We start from the raw sequence: 21,018 nt of genomic DNA, 5'->3' as shown, positions 1-21,018 counted from the left end.
CCTTCCTTCCTTCCTTCTTTCTTTCTTTCTTTCTTTCTTTCTTTCTTTCTTTCTTTCAAAAATCTGTTTCACTCCTTCTAGTTTCTTATGTGTGTTCCTGGAATTTCTTCCAAAATAAATTTATTGCACAGAAATTGTTTTTCTCAGGCCTTTATTTTTCACTGGATCCCAGAAAATCTAGTTGTGTAAAGTTAGGTTGCATATAGGTAATAGAGACAGAAGAACAGGTGGGAAGATCTAGAGAAAAAGATAATCGATATAGCTAGGTCGATGGATAGCAGAGAAGTATATGGGTGGAGAGATACAGAGAGAAGACAGCTAGCTAGTGGGGTAATGAGTAGGTAAGCAGATGGTGATGGCAGTATTTGCTACACCTGCATTCTGGACAGACTCATTGCATGGAGGGCATTCTGCTCCGGAGTGAGTTGTGCAAAGATGAGCAACGTCCTGATCTATATAGCCCACACTGCAATAACTATGGATTGTTAGCTGAGAACTGCAGTTAGAATAAGTTCAAGATGGACGCCAGATGATGGCTGCTGTTTTCCTAGACGTCCACTGGATCTGGAGAAACTCATCTTTCTGGGACGGTTTGGAAAGAGCCTTACGGATGTGGCCCTAGCTAGGTGTATGGACATGCACTCTGACGTGTCTTCCCTGCAAACACATGGGATGTGTCTACCAACTAGTTTTCCTCATGTGCCTGCAGTTCACGGAGGGACAGTCTTGAACAAGTGGGCAGATCCTAATATTTAGCAATTCATTTTGCTAAAATTAAAATGACTTTCTTGACACCTGCTAAGAAATTTATTCTCTTACAGAAAACACACGAGCTACTCTTGGCAAAGAACTCAGCTACCCCATTAGTCATCAGAAGTGGGGAGGGCAGCAGGGCTGTGGGAAGTGAGGGAGGTCAGAGTTAAGGGAGGAAGGTGGGGGAGGGCATCCCCCAAGTATCTTTCATCTAAAGCATTTAGGTAAGGGAAGTAACCACAGGTTGGTAAAACATGTCCAAACCACCCTCTGGTGACTCAGGCAGTCAAAGCATGGTGATTTAGCTTTAAACTGAAGAGAACGATGTCCGACATCTCACAGTCTGGAGTGGGCAGAAAGGTATTTTTTAGTCATTTTTTTTTTCATTCTCGAGCCCACTGTGGCTTGAAAACAGGTGCTGATTGTTTTTTTTTTTTAATGATTTGCCTTGTAAGAATTCTGTCTTGCAATGACTTTCTCTTGTTTAGAAAGAGCCACAGAATCATGGCTTATTATTTGTAATCTATTAGGATGGGGAGGGGTCTTAGCAGCGAGTGCAACCTCTTGTGTGTGTGGGGAGTGGTCAGAGGACAGCCTGGGCATTGGTTTTTGTTTTAAGACAAGGTCTCCTGTTCTGCACAGCACAAGCCAATCTAGCTGGCCCGAGCTTCTGGGGATTTTTGTATCCATCTCCCGTGGGAGGATTGAGATCACAGGTGTGTGTTCTCACACCTACTTTAAGTTCAGGGACTCCAAACCCAGGTCCTCATATTTGCCCGGCAAAAAATTTAGCCACAGAACCATCTTTCCAGCCCTCGACCTCTTTTTCTGAGATGCTTAACATTATGTAATCATTGCATCGTTTTTGGCCGAGCCAAGCTTCCAGTTCCTAGCAGTATCTCTCCTGGTTGGAAGTCATTTATAGCCAGATAGCTCTTTCTAAATGGGGTAGAAACCCATCTCACATAGGGAGATTCATTTTGAAATGTGAATTAAAAGAGACTCTCTGCTCTTGGTCTATTGAAACCTGAAAACTAATTAATACTCATTTCCAAAAGGAATTCCAAGGTTGTGTGGCCATTGGGTGTCTTCCTCTGTTCACACCAGCGCTCAGAACTGTGGCAGGATTCTAGCATGATGCTCATGTTCATGAAGCCTTAGTGCTTCCCTGGTCCTCAGTAACCAGCACTTCTGGTTAGTAGTCAGGTGTACTTTGGTGATAGGCAGGAAGTAAGCCATCAGCCAGAGATACAGAACCCATGGCCACGAGTCCAGCCTTTAAAGATACTTATTGCATGACATATCTGTGTATCTAAAATTAAATGCCAGAGGGTGGCTGGCTTGGAGATGGCCAGTCTGTAAATGCAGATGCCTTCTGTCTTGAACAACTCCATTCTAGCTGGGCAGTGGTGGTGCACGCCTTTAATCCCAGCACTTGGGAGGCAGAGGTAGGTGGATCTCTGTGAGTTCGAGGCCAGCCTGGTCTACAGTGTGAGTTCCAGGGCAGCTAGGCCTGTCACATAGAGAAACCCTGACCTGGGGGAAAAGAAAGAAAAAAGAAAAGAAAAAGAAAATTCTGTTCTCAGACCATTCCTTAAATTCAATGGAAGGCCATTTTGGGGGAATGACTTCCAAACTGACGAGTATTCTCTGTACATTGCTGCCTGTTCGCAATTACGGGGAATAGATATGGCAACTACTGTGTCTAGGAAAAATAACAAAAACAAAACAAGCAAAAAATGTGTGCAGCAAATGGAAATCCACTTGTGTTAGGAGTGCTAGCAAGGGAGTCTGTTTATTTTAATATTCTCAGAAAGGCCTAGGCACCCTAAACAAAACTGTGGGCCACATACAAGAATATGCCTTCACTTATAAGTACTTACTAAATAAAAATGCAGATAAAAATGATTATTAACAGATTCATTTACCAATGGCTTATTCTATAGTATCACATTTAAGAATTTATTGGATCACTTTAAATGTTAGGTTGAAGTGGCTCACAATGTTCTGAAATAAGCAAAGGACATTATAAGCATGCAAGTTGTGAGCCAGGCCAAATATTCTCATCTGTTTTATATATTTTTATCAATTGCCATGGATTCACATGAGAGTCTCATAGATGGAATTTTATTTTTTTATTTTTTTAAAGATTTATTTCTTTATTATGTATACAACGTTCTGCCTCCATGTATGCCCACACGCCAGAGGAGGGCGCCAGATCTCATTACAGATGGTTGTGAGCCACCATGTGGTTGCTGGGATTTGAACTCAGGACCTCTGGAAGAGCAGCCAGTGCTCTTAACCACTGAGCCATCTCTCCAGCCCATAGATGGAATTTTAAAATGAATTTTAAAAATGATTTTCAGTAGTCATTATGATTTTCATCTTCCTTTTCTGGTCTTAGGTAATGTCTCTGGAACCTTCCCTTTATTGACAAGCCATGACTCTGCTCTTGTATAGACTATGAATAGCTTGAAGAATGTACCATCCCCCCTCATTAAAATCTAGTAGCTGAACTTCACTAAGACAAATGGATTCATCTGTCTGTTTACTCCCTTTGGCTATGAGGTCAATAAGATGATGGCAGGTAGGAAAGGGGAAGTAAGGATGCAGAACACTTTGGAACATCCCTAAGTAACGTTCAGGAAGGAGCCAGCTGCTGTGATCCCGCAGGGCATGGCATGCTCTCGGCCTGAAGAGTCATTCGTGACTTGCATGGTAGCCGAGTGTATAAATTTGGCGCACCTTGCTACAGTTCTAGCTAGGGTAGGCAATTTCAGAAAACCTGGAGCACAATGAAAAGAAAACAGGACAAAGAACAATAACATAACGCTGAGGCTTCACAAGTAGTCAAGGATGGCAACCAAGAAAGCAAAAGAAGCCAGAGTATAGCCAACCCTTTTTTAATTAGAGTATATTATACTTCCAAACTCGATACACTAGAAATTGGCAATGCAACGTAAGATGCAAAGGAAAATACCAGTTACTGTCAAAATGACCCTGTACAGCCTTGTAATGCAAAAGCTTTATACAATACAAATTTTCAGTAATGTACACAAACCTTGACAGTATGACCATCTGAACATAATATGAAGAGTTAAAAAAAGAGAGAGAGAGAGGAGAGGAGAAGAAAGGCAAGGAGAAAGAAAGTGCCGAGGGCCCTAACTGCATTACTACGTGGAAAACCAAGCCAGCTTCATGGGAGAACGCATAGTGAAAAGAGAACAAAGTTAGCTGCTAGACGAGTGTCTCAAAGATGTTAGTGTTCTTCCTGGAAGGATCTATGGGGTAATCCTTCCCCGAGTATCAAACTGCAAACCAGATTGAGGGGCACATTTTATCTAGGTGGATTCTGAAAAACGCTGTAGATTTTCTTCTTTATTAATAACAACAACAATAATATAAAAAGTCAAACAAACTGCAAACACACGTTTTCTCACTCAGAAAACTTTTTATAATTTACCAGAAAGGTTGATGACTCTTTCCAAAGTGCTAAAAAAGTTGCCCAATTACATTAAGCATTACTAAGTCATTCAAACACAGGCTCAGTGGCAAGCAGTGAAATGCACGGCATTTGAGCAGTAAACATCTCCATCCACCTCCCCCTTCCCTCTCTCAAGTTCCCACCCGAAGACCTCTTATTGCACAAGTGGCTTGCTGAAAAACCAGGGTCCTCGTTGTCAGGGTCACCCACCCAGGTTCTTAACCTGTGGGTGCTTCAGTGGGAGTCACCTTTCTGCCCACCTCTGGGGGACCACTGAGGCCCCACAACTGTTGTCACTGAACCTGCAGGTTTGAAAACACATTATTAGCCAAGTGGCATATTCTCCATTAAATGGGGATAAGAACACGACTTTAAAACAAAAACAAAAGCAAATAAAAAACAACGAACCCACCCATAAACCCAGAGTGACCTTGGGGGCATATTGTCCAGAAAGTCGAGAGTGTCTTTTACTGAGATATTGACATGGTGAGTTGAGCAACATTTTACACAAGGCCAAGAGTGAAGGTCTCTGCAGGAGAACGGCCGAGGCTTCGGGGCCTTCCTGTGCTAGCTGGGTGGTCTCCCTGCCTTGTGGACATCTCCGTAGTGTAAACTTGTTTGCCAGGGCCCTAATTAGGCTCCTCACCCATGGCTGGGTGGCAGGTGTGGGGAGGGAAGTAGAGAGCTGCTAGGTTTTCGAGAGAGAGGCTGAGGGGGATGGGGAGCCTGTGGGGTGAAGATGCACAGTCTTCTGGCTTTCCATCCAACTGCACTAATTTTAGCGAAGCAATCCTGACTAGAGGAAGGAAGTCAGGGATGCTTTAATTTCCCCCCGGCTAAAGTACTGAAAGAGAAAGGTGGGTATGAGCCCAGCTCGAGCACGCTACCATGAGGGCAAACAGCAATGGTTAGAAAGCATTCCTCACGGACACCAGTTCTTCCACTGATAAATACTATAGGAACTTTTATATTCCAATGTCTCATTTTCAGACAGAGCGCATTTCTTCCCGCTCTTTCAGCCTAACGCACACTGGAAATGTGCTGTTGTACAGTACAAGCTGTGAACGTATTCAGCCAGAGACTTTCTTTTCCTTTTGAAACCATCCATCACTTGTTAAGACGAGCAGAGGGCTATGCGACCGACCCACACCTGCTTCTCGCTGCGATAAAGTGCTGCAATAAGTTGCCATTTTAATGACCATAAAAATAAGAGCTTTAAATAAGTATAAAGTCAGCCTCCTAGCAGCTACATCTACTAGGCGTTAACAAAACGGAATATGGGGTCACTAATCCATGGAGGGTACACTATACCAGAGGCTCTGAGAGCAGTGGGGACTCCCGGGGCATCAGCTGAGGCATAGGACTAACAGCACCTTTTTGTTGGGTCCTTCCTTATACGTCAAAGAGGTCGTGGCTAAAATTTCAGACACACAGTCTACTCATTCCATAAAAAAGGTACAATTCCTTCCTTTTCTTTTACTTATTCCTTTCCCCCAATGAGAAACAAAACTAGTGCAAGACCAACGCGCTGTGCAAAGCTGCGTTTGTTTTTAGTCTGGGCATTTCCACCCAGAATCGATCCAAACCCTTAATCTCCTTGGCTGGATTTATCAACCATAACAATTTCCACTCATACAAGTTTTTTTTCCTGCAAACAACTGAATCAATATATCACACACATATATATTCTGCCCTTAAGAAAGAATGCACTCGTGTGTGTGTGTGTGTGTGTGTGTGTGTGTGTGTCTGTGCATTCACAGAACACCTTGCCTCCATCTGGGCACACACACAGAACATCCAAGTTTGTGATGTCAGCTGCCAACTGCGGAGCTGGGAGATGGTGAGACATTTCTTAACAGAGCGGTCACCTGATTCTTTGCATCTCCCCAAGTGCAGATGTGAATGCCAGGCTGAGCACTCCACTGGAAACACCTTGACACCCTGCAGGTCTTGATCCACTAAGCACCAGGCCCTACCACTCTATAGCCATACAATAGGGAGAGAAAGGCCGTGAAGGAGGTGAGGAGACTGTAGTAGATGAACAATCCAGAAGGGAGAGATAGAATGTTGACTACTACCAGAAAGGCCAGTACAAAAAGGATGTGAAATAGAAATGTCATGGTACAAACCACACACACACACATACATCACACACACACATTACACACACATACACACCACACACATTACACACACACATTACACATACACATTACACACACATACACACCACACACATTACACACACACATTACACATACACATTACACACACATACACACACACATCACACACATACACACCACACACACATTACACACACATCACATACATACACACCACACACATTATACACACATCACACACATACACGCCACACACACACATTATACACACATCACATACACACCACACACACATTATACACACATCACACACATACACGCCACACACACACATTATACACACATCACATACACACCACACCACACATTATACACACATTACATACATACACACCACACACACATTATACACACATCACATACACACCACACACACATTACACACACATCATATACACACACCACACACACATTATACACACATCACATACATACACCACACACACATTATACACACATCACATACATACACCACACACACATTATACACATATCACATACATACACACCACACACATACACCCCACACATTTTCTCTTTTCCAATCCACAAATGTCCACAATAGCCCAGTCACCCAAGAGAAAACCCAATGTACCAGTAGAGAAGCTTCCAAGTGCTGACTGCTATTAAGGACATTCTCTTTAGGGTTTAACGTGACAAAATTCCTTTGAGAGAGAAGTACTCAGGAGGCTGAGACTGGGAGTGGTGGCTGGGGAGGCATGCCTCTGAAGGGAGAAGCAGGCAGCAACACCTCTCTGAAGATTGGCTAAAGCAGCTTTCCGGTCAATGCAATTGGTATACATACAGAGCCAATTTTCTACTCCTTACTAAAGATATACAGTACACATGGTCCAGACCCCTGGGGCCTGTAGGTTTTGCAGCAACATACACCTGCTGGGGTTGTGTTTAAGTTTTGTGGGTTTTTGTCTTTTCCTGTCTCTGTCTCTTGGTTTTTGGTACAGAACGTGGCTGTCCTCAGACAGTCTCTGCTCTTTCTCTTAGTCCAAGATAGGCAAGGAAGGAGTGTTTGGGTGAGGGGATGCTGGGAGGCGCAGTCTGAGGTCTGGGAGGGTGGAATGTGAGATCCAGGTGGTTCTTGGGGTACAACATTGTTAAGGGAATGAGATGGGCAAAATCTGAGTTCCGGTATTTGTCAAGACGCAGTGGGGAGCCATTGAAGGCCAAGGCCTTGAGCGCCAGGTTGGGCTCCGAGCTGCTGCTGTGGGCTGCTGACAAGGCCACGGTCTGCAGAGCCTGCGAGGCAGACATGACTGACAGTGGGGACAAGAGACTCCGGCCACCCCCCACAACCAGGAGTGGGGCTCCAGGGCCGGGTGGCTCTCTGGAGGCTGGACTCAGGCCTTTCTTGTCCTCCTCGGGGCCGTCTCCATTCTGGTGCTTCTTCACGTGACGGCTGAAGACGAAAGGGTGTGTGGTCTTGAACAGGCACTCTCCGCAGCTGAAGGTCTGGCGGGGGGCATGCTTCAGCTTCTTGTGCAGGTTGAGATTGTCCTTGCGCTTGCAGCTGTAGCTGCACTGGTCACAGTGGAAGGGCCGCTCCCCGGTGTGCACGCGCACATGCTCGATGAGCTTGTTGGCCGTCTTAGACAGGTAGCCGCACTGGTCACACTTGTAGTGGTTGCCCAGGCGATGCTCGCGGGTGTGCGTTTCCAGCTCCAGCTGGTTGGCCTTCACCGTCTGGCAGATCCGGCACTTGTACTCCATCTTGTAGTGGGTCTTGAGGTGGCACTCCATGGCAGCAGGGCGGTTGGTGGAATAAATGCAGAATGGGCACCTACCAGGGAAAGCAATGCAAAGGAGGTTTAGCGAAGAGGGCCCAACGACAACCCTCCATCTCCCCTCCTTACCAGCCTGCCCTGGGTCAGCCCTTGGGTCCCCAAGGCCTGGCCTGCTCAACCCTGCCACCTCTCAGATGGCCTTGCTTGGCTTCACTGTTGACAGGGAGCTTTGGGTGGTCCACTGAGCTGGTCTGGGGGCTCAAGGCTGCAATAGCCGAGGCCAGCCCTCACAAAGGAGCAGAGAATTCGGGGAGCAAATAAAGCTGGTACTCCCCTCCTGCCACCTCCCAGTCCCTGGGGCCCTCTCCACCCCCACCCCACCACGGGGCACGGCAGAAGTCGGGGCTTCCTGACCTCCCCTCTAGATGGGAGCGACACAGAGAATGGACTATGGACTTTTCATGCAGCACACCAAGCACACGCAGAAAGGCTAAGAGGTTTGAAGAAACAGCCTACAGGGGAGAGCCACCTCCAGCAAACAGTCACAGGAGCCAGAGTCGTGCTTACAAAAGGGGTGTTAGGATGAAAAGGCCTGTGCGTGTTCCTGCGTGCCAGTGTGTGTGTGTGTGTGTGTGAACCAACATGTGGATTCTCAATATGTCATCTCCTGAAGTACCAGCTCTTTGTCAGGAATGGGAGGTGAGGACCGTGACAGGGGCCTGGGAGAAGGAAGTCCACACAAACGGCCCCTCTGCTCGTGAGGAATGAGAAGGAAGGGGACTGCTCTCCAGAGCTTGAAGACATTCTTAGGACATGATCATGTCATAGCAATACCAGTGATCCAACAGGAATGTGGATCCTCCTAGGGCAGGGCTTTTCTCAGGTTCTTTTGCATTCTCTATGGTGCTCAGAAGAGTACTTAGGAATGCTGACTTGTGATCTGAGCATCTTTACAGGGGACAGAGGGAGATTCAAAGTGCTGGGCTGAGTCCCAGCTCTGGCACCTGACTGGGACTTAGGTGTCTCCTCTAGCATGAGGCCTGGGTATCTCTGGCTTGGATTCTCCAGTCTTTCTGCCATGGGTCACACTACCACCAGCCCCGTCAGAGGGGCTATGAGGCGTGGGGCGGGTATGTTTACAAAAGCTGCTTTGCTTCATGACTGGAAGCTGCCAGGTTCGAGTCTGTGGCTTAGAGGATAACTGTAGCATGTGTGTGCTCTTTCCAAAAAGAATGCAGATGCCTGCGTGGTTGCCTCAGCTTGGACTCAGCTCCTGCAAGGCAGGGCTCGGAAGGGGACTGTCCTCAGAGGGTTGGAGAGGTGTTCAGCAGAGCCCAACAGTCAGGTGCACCGTGCACTGCCTCCTCAGCACCAAGCTCGCTGTTAGCCCTTGGCCCTCAGCTCACAGAAGAGTGCACAGAAATATAAAGCCCATTCCCAGGTCAAGTGCACACACAACCCCTACGCCAAGCTGGGCCTTACCTAGAGGAGTCTGAAACTCACCACTGTCCTGAGCTACGGCAAAAGAAAAATAATAGTATAATCTTATTCGATCTGCATTATGAACAGGATATAGAGTACAAGCAGCCCCATCACAGAAAAGCATTTAGACATCGGCGGTCTGTCTTGTTTTAAGGACGTTTCTGTGACCCTCAGCTCCATCTGCAGCTCACTGCTCAGGTAAAGCGCTCGCGCTTTTCCATGATCCCATTATTTATCCTAGAGACACTTTCTCAGGCAAATTAATTCTCTGATACAGCAAAAGAAACAAACAAAACAAAACTCACTGTAGAGCCAGAAGGCATTATCAATTTTTTTTTCAAAGTGTTCTTCTACTTGGTTGTCCTAGAACATAAACTATCATACGGGGATGGTTAGCGCCGACAGGAAGTGTCTGACCTGGTAAAGCATTGAGGTCATCGTGCAAGCGTCCCCAGTGCATCAGCGGCCCAGGCCTGCTCAGGGTCTCAAAAGGTGAGAGGCAAGGCCCCAAGTGGCGTGGGTGTGACTGAGCTACCAGAGGGCAATGATGCTACTCCATCCTCAGAAGGCAGATTTCTTCTTTTTAATAAAGAGTGTACAAATCTTGATAAAGGGACAGTGGGATTAAACCAAATCAAATTCCCAGCTAAGCTTCTGCCAGGCGTTTCCCAGTTTAGCTGAATAGGTGATATAACCAACCCCTCTCTATGACCCTCCCACCTACACACCCCCAAGGCTAGATCAGGATGGAAGGGCATCAGCAGCAGGTGCTATGTCCCAACTCTTCTGTTTTGTTGCTGAGGGTGTCCTGACCAGCCAGCCCCACTCTGCCCCCAACGCTCTGCTCCAGGTCCCTCTGGGCTCTCCAGCTCTTACCCACCTCTCTGAGAGAGGCATGCCACCTCTCTGAGGTTGTTTCAAGGATAAAAATGTTTTAAAAGGAGAGATCCCTCCCCTCCCCCACCACTTATATCAAGAAAATAAAAGGAAAAAGTCCTTCCCCTATCCTTTTACCTACACGGTGGTTTCAGATGAAAATGCCCTGACAGCTGCCTCTTTCTGTGCTCAACTATTTTATGTTCCTGCCCCTTTACCACATCCAAAATGCCTTGTGATTTGGGACTCTGCTTCCAGAATCACTGGAAGATTGAATTCTGGTAGTGCTGGGACACATGTTTCCTAAGGTGGGAATGATATTTTATTCTTCCTGTGTCCTTTAGCATCTGCGGTCAGGCTAGTCCCATAGCATGCTTGCTAAGAGCTGATGGGTCTCTCTTGAGGCCAAGGTCCTTGTTGCAAATACTGCTTAAGGAGGATGCTCCCTGTCTAGATCTTTGGGGAAGGTGTCAGCATGTCTGCAGGAAGACATGAGGCACTTGATGTTTGCATGAACACCACTGCCTCTTGTTTGATCAAACCATCAAGATTCTACTTTGGGGGCTGGGGTGCCTACAGGACTTACTTAAAAGCTAAATATATGTCAGGCCATCTAAAGAATGAACACAGTAACTTGCAGCGACAACCTGTGAAATGGTCACTACCTGGGGACACTGGCCAGGAGTCCATTAAATTCAAGTCTGAACACAACCCAGCACTGCAGTGTGAGTCTAGGTGCTCATGGTGGTCTGATGCTTTGCACTGGTCCGTGCCACGAGCCTGGGGGACTTGTGGCTTCTCCTGCTGATGTCGGTTGCCTCCCTTGGGGACAGCTGGACCACCATCTAGCCAGAGGCAGCAGATCTTTCTAACTCTCCCCACACCAAGCTCCCCGACTCTGTGATCCCCAAAACCTTCATGGGAGGATGGGGTAGGGCAAGGGGTGTTTAGTAACAACTCAATAAAAGATTCTGTACTTGCTTTCCTTACTTGAGCCCACCGGTGGGGACAGTGTGGCATTTCTTGTGCTCCAGCAACTGTTCAGGGGTCTTCATGAACTTGTGGCACACGTCACACTCAAACATCCGGGTGATGAGGTGGATTTGCAGGTGGCGCTCAAACATATTCTTCGTTTTGCAGACAAAGTTGCAAAAAACGCATTCGAACCCTGAAAGGACCGAAGCTGGGTATAGGAGTGTGTGGGGAAGGACAGGCAGGCAGTCATGGGCAAACGCCCCTTCCTTCTGACCCTGCATCTTGTAACACATACAGCTTTCTGGGTACCACCCCCCATATCTCTGCACTAAACATGGTTGAACGTTCATGCCCCCTCCCTATCTTCCCATGCCATATTTGAGCACAAATCAAGCCAAAGCAAAGGGCTCCGTTTGGGCAGTGAGCACCACGCTGCAGTTTGTTTTCCTCTCTAAGGTTTGTTCTTAAGACCAGGTCACCCTAGAGTGGACAGGGTGAGCAGGCCATGTCCACCTCCTCCCTCACCTTTCTCTGGCTTCTCCTCGCTGTTCAGTGAGGGCTGGCTCCCGGGTACCACGGAGATGACCAGCAAGTTGTCCCCACCCTTGTTTCTCTGGGAGCTGTCTGAGTCATCTTTGCCATTGGCGGAATCACTCAAAGTTGACAGTGAGGATGAGGAGGGGCTGTTTGATTCACTGGGGGTCTTCCTGTCATCCCCTGGAAAATGAAACAAGCCAGGTCTGTTATGGAGGGGCTGAAACCCCTCAGAATGACGGCAGGTGAGGAAAGGGTGATACCAGCACCTGGGAGCTCATTATTTCCAGTGTCCCCAGGGCACCCATTGGTAACCAGATTCTAGTGCAGCCCTTGTGTGGAATGCTGAGCCCAGATATGTGTGTGGGCATTTATGCAGGTCTTACAACAATTAAAAAATGACAGTAGTAGCTAAGATGGATCACACAAAGTTCCAGGATGACAGCACGCACGGGGCTCTGCCAGCCCAGTGTGTACACACCACTCCTCTCATGGGCACTGTACCATTCCCACTCCACAGAGCACACACGTGAGCACTGTAGCACGTGCAGAAGTGCGACTCAGCCGACTGATGCACTCACACTCAGCAGCAGCGCATTCGGCTCTGCTTCAAAGCCAGGCATAAGGAGGTCAGCAAGCCATTAAAACCTAGGGCCACAAGACTTTAGCATCCAAAGCCAGAGCTTCTGGGGTCAGATCTAATATTGCTACCAAAACAGCTAAAAGCGAATATATCAAACATCAGTTTTTACAACACTGGACCTGAGGCAAGGAAGAGGTTGGTCTCTGAGAGGCAGGACAAAGGAGGCCAGCCCACAATTGCTTGGCTTCCTGCCCTAAGCTATGTCTTAGGTTGCAGGGCAGTAAGAGGGACACAGAAGGAGTCTGATGAACTCCCCTGGAGAAGAGACAGAGTCAGGGGTCTGGCGAGGTCAAAATGGACAGATCCTGCAGAACACAGTATCAACCAAGAGCAAGAACACAGAGAAAAATGCCCAGAGACTGCAGAGGTCAGTAGGACATGGGTCAGAGTGGCGGGGTGTGTGTGTGTGAGCAACCAGGGCGGGGAAGTCACCTGAGAACAGTGAGGGCTGCACCTGGCACTCACACAGGGCTGGTCCCTGTTTCCAGCAGCAAGATCAGAGCAACACACAACTCTGGGCATTAGATGGGATACTGAGGAAGGACTTTGTAAAAGGGGGCAACAATTACTTCCAAGTAGATGAATTCCTACCTCATGATCCACACCTGTCTAACAAATCGTATGGGAAAGATGCCGAAACAGCAAGGCTTCCAAGTGCCTATGTCCTAAATAAAGGTCAGCAATGCCAACAGGAACACAAGATACATAACTGAACAGCCAGCACGGTGAAGGATGTGTTTGGTTTCTAAACAAAGATTATCAGATATGCAAAGAAACAAGAAAAACCAGCTCAACACGGGGAGGAAAGTCAACCAAGGAAAGCTAACCCGGAGCAGCCAGAGTTTTAGAATTCTTAGTAGAGGATATTATAACTATGTTTCAAATTAAATTTCAGAAGTCAGACAGGCACACAGAAGATATGGAAAGGTCAAATCATATCCCTACTGACGAAGACACACAATGAGGGGATCGCTAGAGGTCACACAGAAGAAGAAAGATCAGCCTGCTGAAAAGTTTTATATCAACTTGACACAAGGCAGAGTCGTCGGAGAGGAGTGAACATCAATTAAGAAAACGCCTTCATAAGATGGGGCTGTAGGCAGGCCTGTAAGGTATTTTCATAATTAACGATTGCTTGTGGGCAGTTCCACCCCTAGGCTGGTGGTCCTGACACTGTAAGAAAGTAGACTGAGCAAGCCATGGGCAGCACCCCTCCATGGCCTCTGGGTCAGCTCCTGCCTCCAGGTTCCTGCCCTGTGTGAGTTCCTGTTCTTACTTCCTCCAAGGATGAACAGTGATATGGCAGTGTAAACTAAATGAGACCCTTCCTCCCCAACTTGCTTTTTGGTCATGGGTGTTTCATCACAGCAATAAAAATCCCAACTAAGATAATCAGTAAACCTCAAGTAATAGCTACAGGAAAGATCTGAAATGGAGCAGAACAAAGTACCCTCCCATGTGAAAAGAACATCACCAAGCTGTGAGGTGATCTAAACAACATCATTTAGACTGACGCCCTGATTCATTGGCTACGGCAGAACTTAACTGCCTGTTTCTTGGAGACACGGTCTCTCTATGTAACCCTGGCTGTCTTGGACCTCACTATGTCAGACTAGCCTCCCACTCACAGAGCTCTGCCTGCTTCTGCTAGGACTAAACATGGGCGCCACCATGCCCAGCTGATATCAATTTGCTGTTGTTGTTTTGGGACAGGGTTTCCCTGTGTAACAGCCCTGGCTGTTCTGGAACGCTCTGTGTAGCCCAGGCTGGCCTGGAACTCAGAGATCCACCTGCCTCTGCCTCCCGAGTGCTGGGATTTAAGGCGTGCACCCAGCTGACAATTTTTTGAGATAATAAAATGTTTCTAACTGTGGGAAACCAGAAAGCTCAGCATCCGAGAAGCTCAGTGAACGGCAGGCACGAGAAGCATGAGGAGCCAAGAAGGCACCTACCATCCCACCACTCAGGCTCTGAGGCGGGGCTCTGAGTTCAGGGCCAGTTTGAGCCAGATAGGGAGACCCCATCTAAAAGAAGAAGGCATCCATATCAAGACACACAGACATCATCGTTAAAGTGCTCAAGAACAAGCAAAGGAAAAAAAATCCTAGAGCCTTGTGTGGTGTCATCCCAGCAGTCAAGGGCTGAGTCAGGACAGGGGGACCAAGGCCAGCTTGGGCCCTAAAGTGAGATACTGTCTAAAATAAAGTAAAAGAGAAGAAAAGAAAAAAAATAAGAGGATAAAAGAAGAGACGAGAGTATTCCCAGGAACAGCCATAAAAAGGTCGCATTATGTGGAGCAGACGTGAGAAAGACAGCGGGTTTTCCCACAGGAGCCATCCTGTGACAAGGCACCAGGTGACATCTTCAAAGAAACAAGAGACTGTCCACCTCCAACTTCAGACCCGCTGAAAACATACCATAAAAACGAAGGACAAACAAAGTTGACATTTAAAAAGATGAAAGAACTCATCACCTGGAGACTTGAATTTAAGAAAAATTAAAGTAAGTCTTGTAAATAGATGGAAAGGGCAGCAGGAGCAGCAGAGGCGCCGGCACCCAGGAGGAGTGCGGGGTGGATGGGGCGTGGCTGTGTGGATCCATTTCTTCTCGAAGCATCTTTGGAAGGGAAGGAAAGTATTGGCACGCAACCCCAAATGACAGGGCTGGAGCCCACCTGGGAGGAGAAGTCTAAAAATGGCACGGAAGCTAGGAGGGGAAGGCGGGAAGGCAGAAGCTGGGAGGGGAAGGCAGAAGCTGGGAGGGGAAGGCGGGAAGGCAGAAGCTGGGAGGGGAAGGCGGGAAGGCGGAAGCTGGGAGGGGAAGGCAGAAGCTGGGAGGGGAAGGCGGGAAGGTGGAAGCTGGGAGGGGAAGGCGGGAAGGCGGAAGCTGGGAGGGGAAGGCGGAAGCTAGGAGGGGAAGGCAGAAGCTGGGAGGGGAAGGCGGGAAGGCGGAAGCTGGGAGGGGAAGGCAGAAGCTGGGAGGGGAAGGCGGAAGCTGGGAGGGGAAGGCAGAAGCTGGGAGGGGAAGGCGGAGTGTACCATTTTGGGTTCTGATGCAAAGCAGCATAAGCGTGAGGATACACAGCGGACTGCACATCTTGTAGCGTGAAAACTGGTTTATATAATTTCATAGTAACCTAGCTTATTGATGCACAGGTTCAGATGAGTAGAACTGGGCCAAAGTCAAACCTCTTGAAGCATTAGTAAACAGATTCTTACTGTAAAACTATCAACTTCTAACAGGGGTCTGAAAACAGAACCCAGTGGACTAGCATCCTGCTCTCGTCTTCAGTGTTACTGAAACATGGCTGTTCTGATGGGTGGCAGGGAATAAGGACACAAAAGCAGGTGGGAGGAGGGGGAGAGTAGACCTGGGAGGACTTGGGAGGGGGAGTACAATCAAAATACCTTGTATGAAGCTCTCTTAGAATTCATAAAATAAAAACGGAAGGCCTGGGAGCCTGGAACGTTCATCATGCACCCATGGGAACTCTGCTTGAAGCACCTAAACTCACAAGCAACATTATCATCCCATTCCAACAGCGGCCACCAGCTGAGAGGCTCCACACATCAGACCAAACTTCTTCAGAGCGATCGCCTGTGGCTTCTGTCCTAACAAGTGAGACCATTCCTCCCAGGTTGTCTGTCAGCTCAGAGGGAACCACGTCTCCCTGAGCATCCTGTGGCACTTAGGAGGGGTGTTGGCACTGTTTAGTAGTGAACCTGAAGTTTCTACTGTGCACAAGCTACCTTCTTCCTGCGCTGAGTGGTGGAGAGGGCTGCAGTGGGGTGGAGGGACTCTCAGGGACACACTGGAGCAGAAAGGGTGACAGTCAGGCTTTGCAGAAAAGACAAAAGAAGGGCGAGTGCAAAGCCAGTGCGAGCTGGAGAGAAGCTGGCCTTTCCCTCCAAAATGCCAAGTTGAATTTGCCTTCCCTGTGGGTCTCCCAGCTCACCGACAGCCCACAGTGCAATGTGGTTACTAACATTAACAGACAGCTAACTTCTCACTCAGCAGAATGCCTCTCTGTGCACCCCAAGTCACAGCTGCTCACTCAGCAGAATGCCTCTCTGTGGACCCCAAGTCAGAACCGCTCAACTTACTGATAAAAAACGCAATTATTTTTTGTTGTTGGCACCAGTGATCCAACGGTCAGAGAGACAGATCCTTCTCGGCCATGCACATGGTCAGTGCAACTGTTGGGGAGATTCCCCTTTCTGCATCCTTCGAGAGCCAGCTATGTGATGGGCTGACCCTAGCAACACTAGCTCTCAACACGTAAGCACCACAAGGGGTGGGTGGGAGGAGAGGGCAGTCCCTCTCAATCCGGCTTAATGACTTCATGCTAGTGTCATTGGTGACATCGCTTCTGAGGGTGTAATTGCGAGGTGAAGGCAAAATGCTAGCATTAAATGGAAGAGGCTAACCAGCGCGGCAAGAGGCTTTAAATGAAAGACGAGCACTGGCCAGGCCGCGTTAGGTTGGTTTCAGAAGACGGTAGAATGAACAGACATATGTGTCATTGTGGAGCATGTAAGAGCCTATAGACCTGTGGGTAAAGTGCCCTGGTGCAGCAAAACAGAAGGTTCAAGGCCCTGCCAAGTGTCCTGCATGGTAGTCAGAAAAGCAGGGAGACAGACCACAGGACGTGGAGCAAACCCTGCTCTGGGATGAGTTCAGAATCCATATTCTCCTCACTGACCTTGTGTGGAACCCCCCACCCCCACCCCTCAGTCTCTATGCTGTGATGGTCAGGAGTGTTCACATTAGAGGGCTACACTGGCTGAGACAAGCAGGCAATGTACAAGCCTGGGGTGCAAGAGCTTAGGTGTGGAGGTGACAGCCAGGACCAGGTGAGGACTAAGCATGCAGCTCACGGGTCTCAGCAGAAGCTACTCCTGCAGCCAAGCCCAGGTCTACTTAAGGCATGACACTATGACCACGGGAGTGATGTGGCCCTGGTGCTCGGGGGGGGGGCTGCTCCTGTGAAGGGGGCCACATTAAGGTCTCAAGCAATGAGAACATTTCTGGTACGTGTATGCCTGTGGGGTGCAGGGGATGGAAAAGGACAGGGATGGTCACCTGTGTGCTTGGTGCCAATGTGGTTCTTTATCTCTGCTTCCTCCATGGTGACAAAGTCACAGGCTGTGCAGCAAATGGAAAACATCCACTGCTCCTTGTCCACGTGGAGCGACATGTGGCTGACAAACTGGACATTGAGCTCAGTCTCAAATCCACACACGTGGCAACTAAAACAAGGAAGGAAAAGGGGAAGAGTGAGACAGGGTCCTGAACACGGGCTGCTCAGTCACACAGGGCACGTGGCTACTCAGTCACACAGGGCACGTGAGCGGCTGCTCAGTCACAGAGTGCACGTGGTGCTCAGTCACACAGGGCACGCAAGAACATTAGTTTCATGTGTGTTGGTTCAGGAAATTCTTCTGCTGCGATGCCTCTAGAGTGGTCACTGTGCCAACAGATTAGGTGCCAGCATAATATAACAACCTCATACAAGCTATAATGATGATAAATAATCATAAAGGTAATTAAAAACCACAGATTCCAGATGCTGCATATGGCCTAACAGACTCCTTTGGGCACAGAGACATGGGGCAGTGTTGCCAAAATATTTAGTGGGGGTCCACTGGCAGATCAGACTGCTGCACACCTCGGTCTCCCTCTGGCTCTAGAAACCCTTGGGTGCAGTGAGGAGAGCACGCAGATCATTCTGTAGCACTCTGAGCAAGAGGTAGTCACGTGACACCCCCCAGGAGAAGCTGCTCATCCACCTAGATGCAAGGGTGACTCTCCACCAATATCACTATGACAAGGTTTGGTAGACTCGGGAGTTCCATGCTGAGTCAAGGTTGAACACACAGTGTAGCGTATCATAATGGCAGCCAAGGGACAGACACTGGGCCATCTGAGCAATTGCATGGGAGTTCTCAGACCATCTTTTCGTGTGCTTCCCCCCGTGATTCCTAGGCCATAGCAAGGTACTCAGCCACCAAGTGGGGGAACTGCGCCACAGCTAATAGCCAATCACCCAGAGAGTCTTGTTCTCTTTCTGGAGCCCCATCCTGAAGAATCACCTTCCAGACCACTTCTCTTTTTATTAATTCTATTAGGGCCACCTGAGCTAGATAGGCATCTGTGCAAACGCAGGGTTCAGTCTAAGCAAAGAACATGTTAAAATGAAGTTGGCCAAAGGCTGAGGAAAGGGGCTCTGAGCCCAGCGCTCTGGGCAGGCAGAGAGGGAGTGTCCAGCAAGGGGGTCTCAGAAACGTGGTAAACTGCCCCTAACTCACCTGTAGTAATACGGGTGTTTCTTCCCGTCACCGCCTTCAGAAGTGACAGCGCTGACGATGTCCTCGGCATCCGTACTCACCAGCTTCACAGAGTGCACGGTCAAGTGCTGGTTCAGATTTGCACGGCACTTGGCGGCGTAGGGGCACAAATGGCATTTGTATTTTCTTTCCTCTGGGGGAGAAACCAAAACTTCTCTCAAAAAAGAAAAAATTCAAGAACTCACTTAGAGGAGCCGATGAAGGTCAGTCCAAGTCTCTCTTCACAGGGGGGACCAAGGGCACGCCTTAAAGCTGCTCCTAAGGTATCCCTAGCAGTTCACTCCTGTATCAATACTCAACTCAAAGATGAAAAGGGCTCTCTCTAGGCAGTAGGGACAACATTTTGAGGCTGAAGCGTGGGTTTTATGGTGTCTAAACCAAATCCGATTCAAGGTAGGTTACGGAGGCCAAGAGCAACATTGCAGCAATGGCTGCAAGGCAGCCCAGCCCAGAGCGGTGTGTTACGCTCTGAGCTGTTTCCTCGGAGTTCTCAGATTTATTTTTCTTGGACATCTCATCCTTCATCCCTCATCTGACAAGGTGAGCGCCACAGGGACTAAAAGGACACTGTGTGTGTGTGTGTGTGTGTGTGTGTGTGTGTGTGAGTGTGCACATGAGTGTGCCCCGTGCGTCATCCCACATCCCTCTTTATGACAAGATGTGTTTGTTCTGAGTGTGCACATGAGTGTGCCCCGTGCGTCATCCCACATCCCTCTTTATGACAAGATGTGTTTGTTCTGAGTGTGCACATGAGTGTGCCCCGTGCGTCATCCCACATCCCTCTTTATGACAAGATGTGTTTGTTCTGAGTGTGCACATGAGTGTGCCCCGTGCGTCATCCCACATCCCTCTTTATGACAAGATGTGTTTGTTCTGAGTGTGCACATGAGTGTGCCCCGTGCGTCATCCCACATCCCTCTTTATGACAAGGTGTGTTTGTTCTGAGTGTACACTTGAGTGTGGCCCATGTGTCACTCTTGGGCAGGCACCGAGATGAAGAAAGCTAAGGAAATAAACTCTGATAAAACTGGAGCCTAAGAGGTCCATCATTTTCTCTCAGCTCTAGGCCTGGGCCAGCCAAGAAAGGAAAAAAAAACTAATGAAATTAAAGGGGAAAAATGACTTGGATAAAATAATTTAATTGGAAATTTTCATTATATAAATAAAATTTAAAAATCTCAATTAATTTGTTAATGGAAATTGGCTCCTAAAGCTAACTAAGGCTTTGGGAGCGCTTCCAGAGTGGTGTCCTGAATACATTTGATTAATCACACGGACTGTAAGGCCGAGGAGCAGCCTGCTTGCCTGTGTACGCTCTTACACAGCGAGAACAACCTCACTTTCGGTCCAGATGTGGGGGCTTGGCTTGAAGATACTTGTCTCATTTTCTTCACCAGGAAAAATGTGGTAAAAAGTGCTCCCATTACAGAATATGAGATACCACGACATGTCATGGTGACCTTCCACCCCTATCTGACAGTGGCAGGCTCAAGGCCGGGCCTGAGTCTCCATCTTGGTGTTGAGAGATAGAGACCTGGGTTTCGGCACTAAGGTTCACTTCCTTTGTAAAATGAATGAGGAGTGGTCCCGCTTTCCATCCCCCTCGAAGGTCCAATAACACTGGGATTTCCTCTTCTCAGGAGTAAGAACAACCTGACAAATAGGCCTAATATCTTTATTAAGAGTATTTCCTCATCAGCTTTCCAAATTTCCCTTCTTAACGGATTTATTCAAGTTCTTGTCTCTGCTTTTTTGGCAATTTTGCTTAATTATCTATCAGCTAACTTCTATGCTGATAAAAAAAAACACGAAATGCTTTATTCTCCAATAATTCTCTCTCTGAAGCAGGGTTTCCCTATATAAACCAGGCTGTCTGCATGCCCAGGGATCCACCTGCCTCTGCCTCCCAAGTGTGGGGACAAGCGCTGCCATACCTGCCTCCAAAACTCCCCAGTTTCCCCGGGGATTAGCTGTCCCTTTTGCCCCCAGCCCAGAGTAT

At 48.1% G+C, this 21,018-nt stretch overlaps 1 protein-coding gene across 5 annotated transcripts in view; it reads right to left on the bottom strand.

Annotated features, from left to right (window-relative positions):
- Window positions 1-3,640: 3,640 nt before the first annotated feature.
- Window positions 3,641-21,018, bottom strand: part of Znf827 (zinc finger protein 827) — a 177,712-nt gene continuing 160,334 nt past the window's right edge. For 2 of the 5 annotated variants that reach the window (XM_075976527.1, XM_075976528.1), the window contains 5 exons: window positions 18,981-19,152; window positions 17,755-17,921; window positions 12,021-12,212; window positions 11,511-11,688; window positions 3,641-8,218 (listed from right to left, as the gene is read on the bottom strand). In XM_075976527.1, coding sequence (XP_075832642.1) covers window positions 7,399-8,218; window positions 11,511-11,688; window positions 12,021-12,212; window positions 17,755-17,921; window positions 18,981-19,152 — 1,529 coding nt within the window. In that variant the 3' untranslated portion in view covers window positions 3,641-7,398. Of the gene's footprint in view, window positions 8,219-9,644; window positions 9,678-11,497; window positions 11,689-12,020; window positions 12,213-17,754; window positions 17,922-18,980; window positions 19,153-21,018 lie in introns of all 5 variants that reach the window. The other 3 variants (XM_075976530.1, XM_075976529.1, XM_075976531.1) reach the window with 3 other exon arrangements.

This window comes from Microtus pennsylvanicus, chromosome 6, assembly GCF_037038515.1.
Source record: "Microtus pennsylvanicus isolate mMicPen1 chromosome 6, mMicPen1.hap1, whole genome shotgun sequence".
Lineage (NCBI taxonomy): Eukaryota > Metazoa > Chordata > Mammalia > Rodentia > Cricetidae > Microtus > Microtus pennsylvanicus.
Note: the sequence above shows the minus strand (reverse complement) of the source record. Positions and strands in the feature narration are given on the sequence as shown.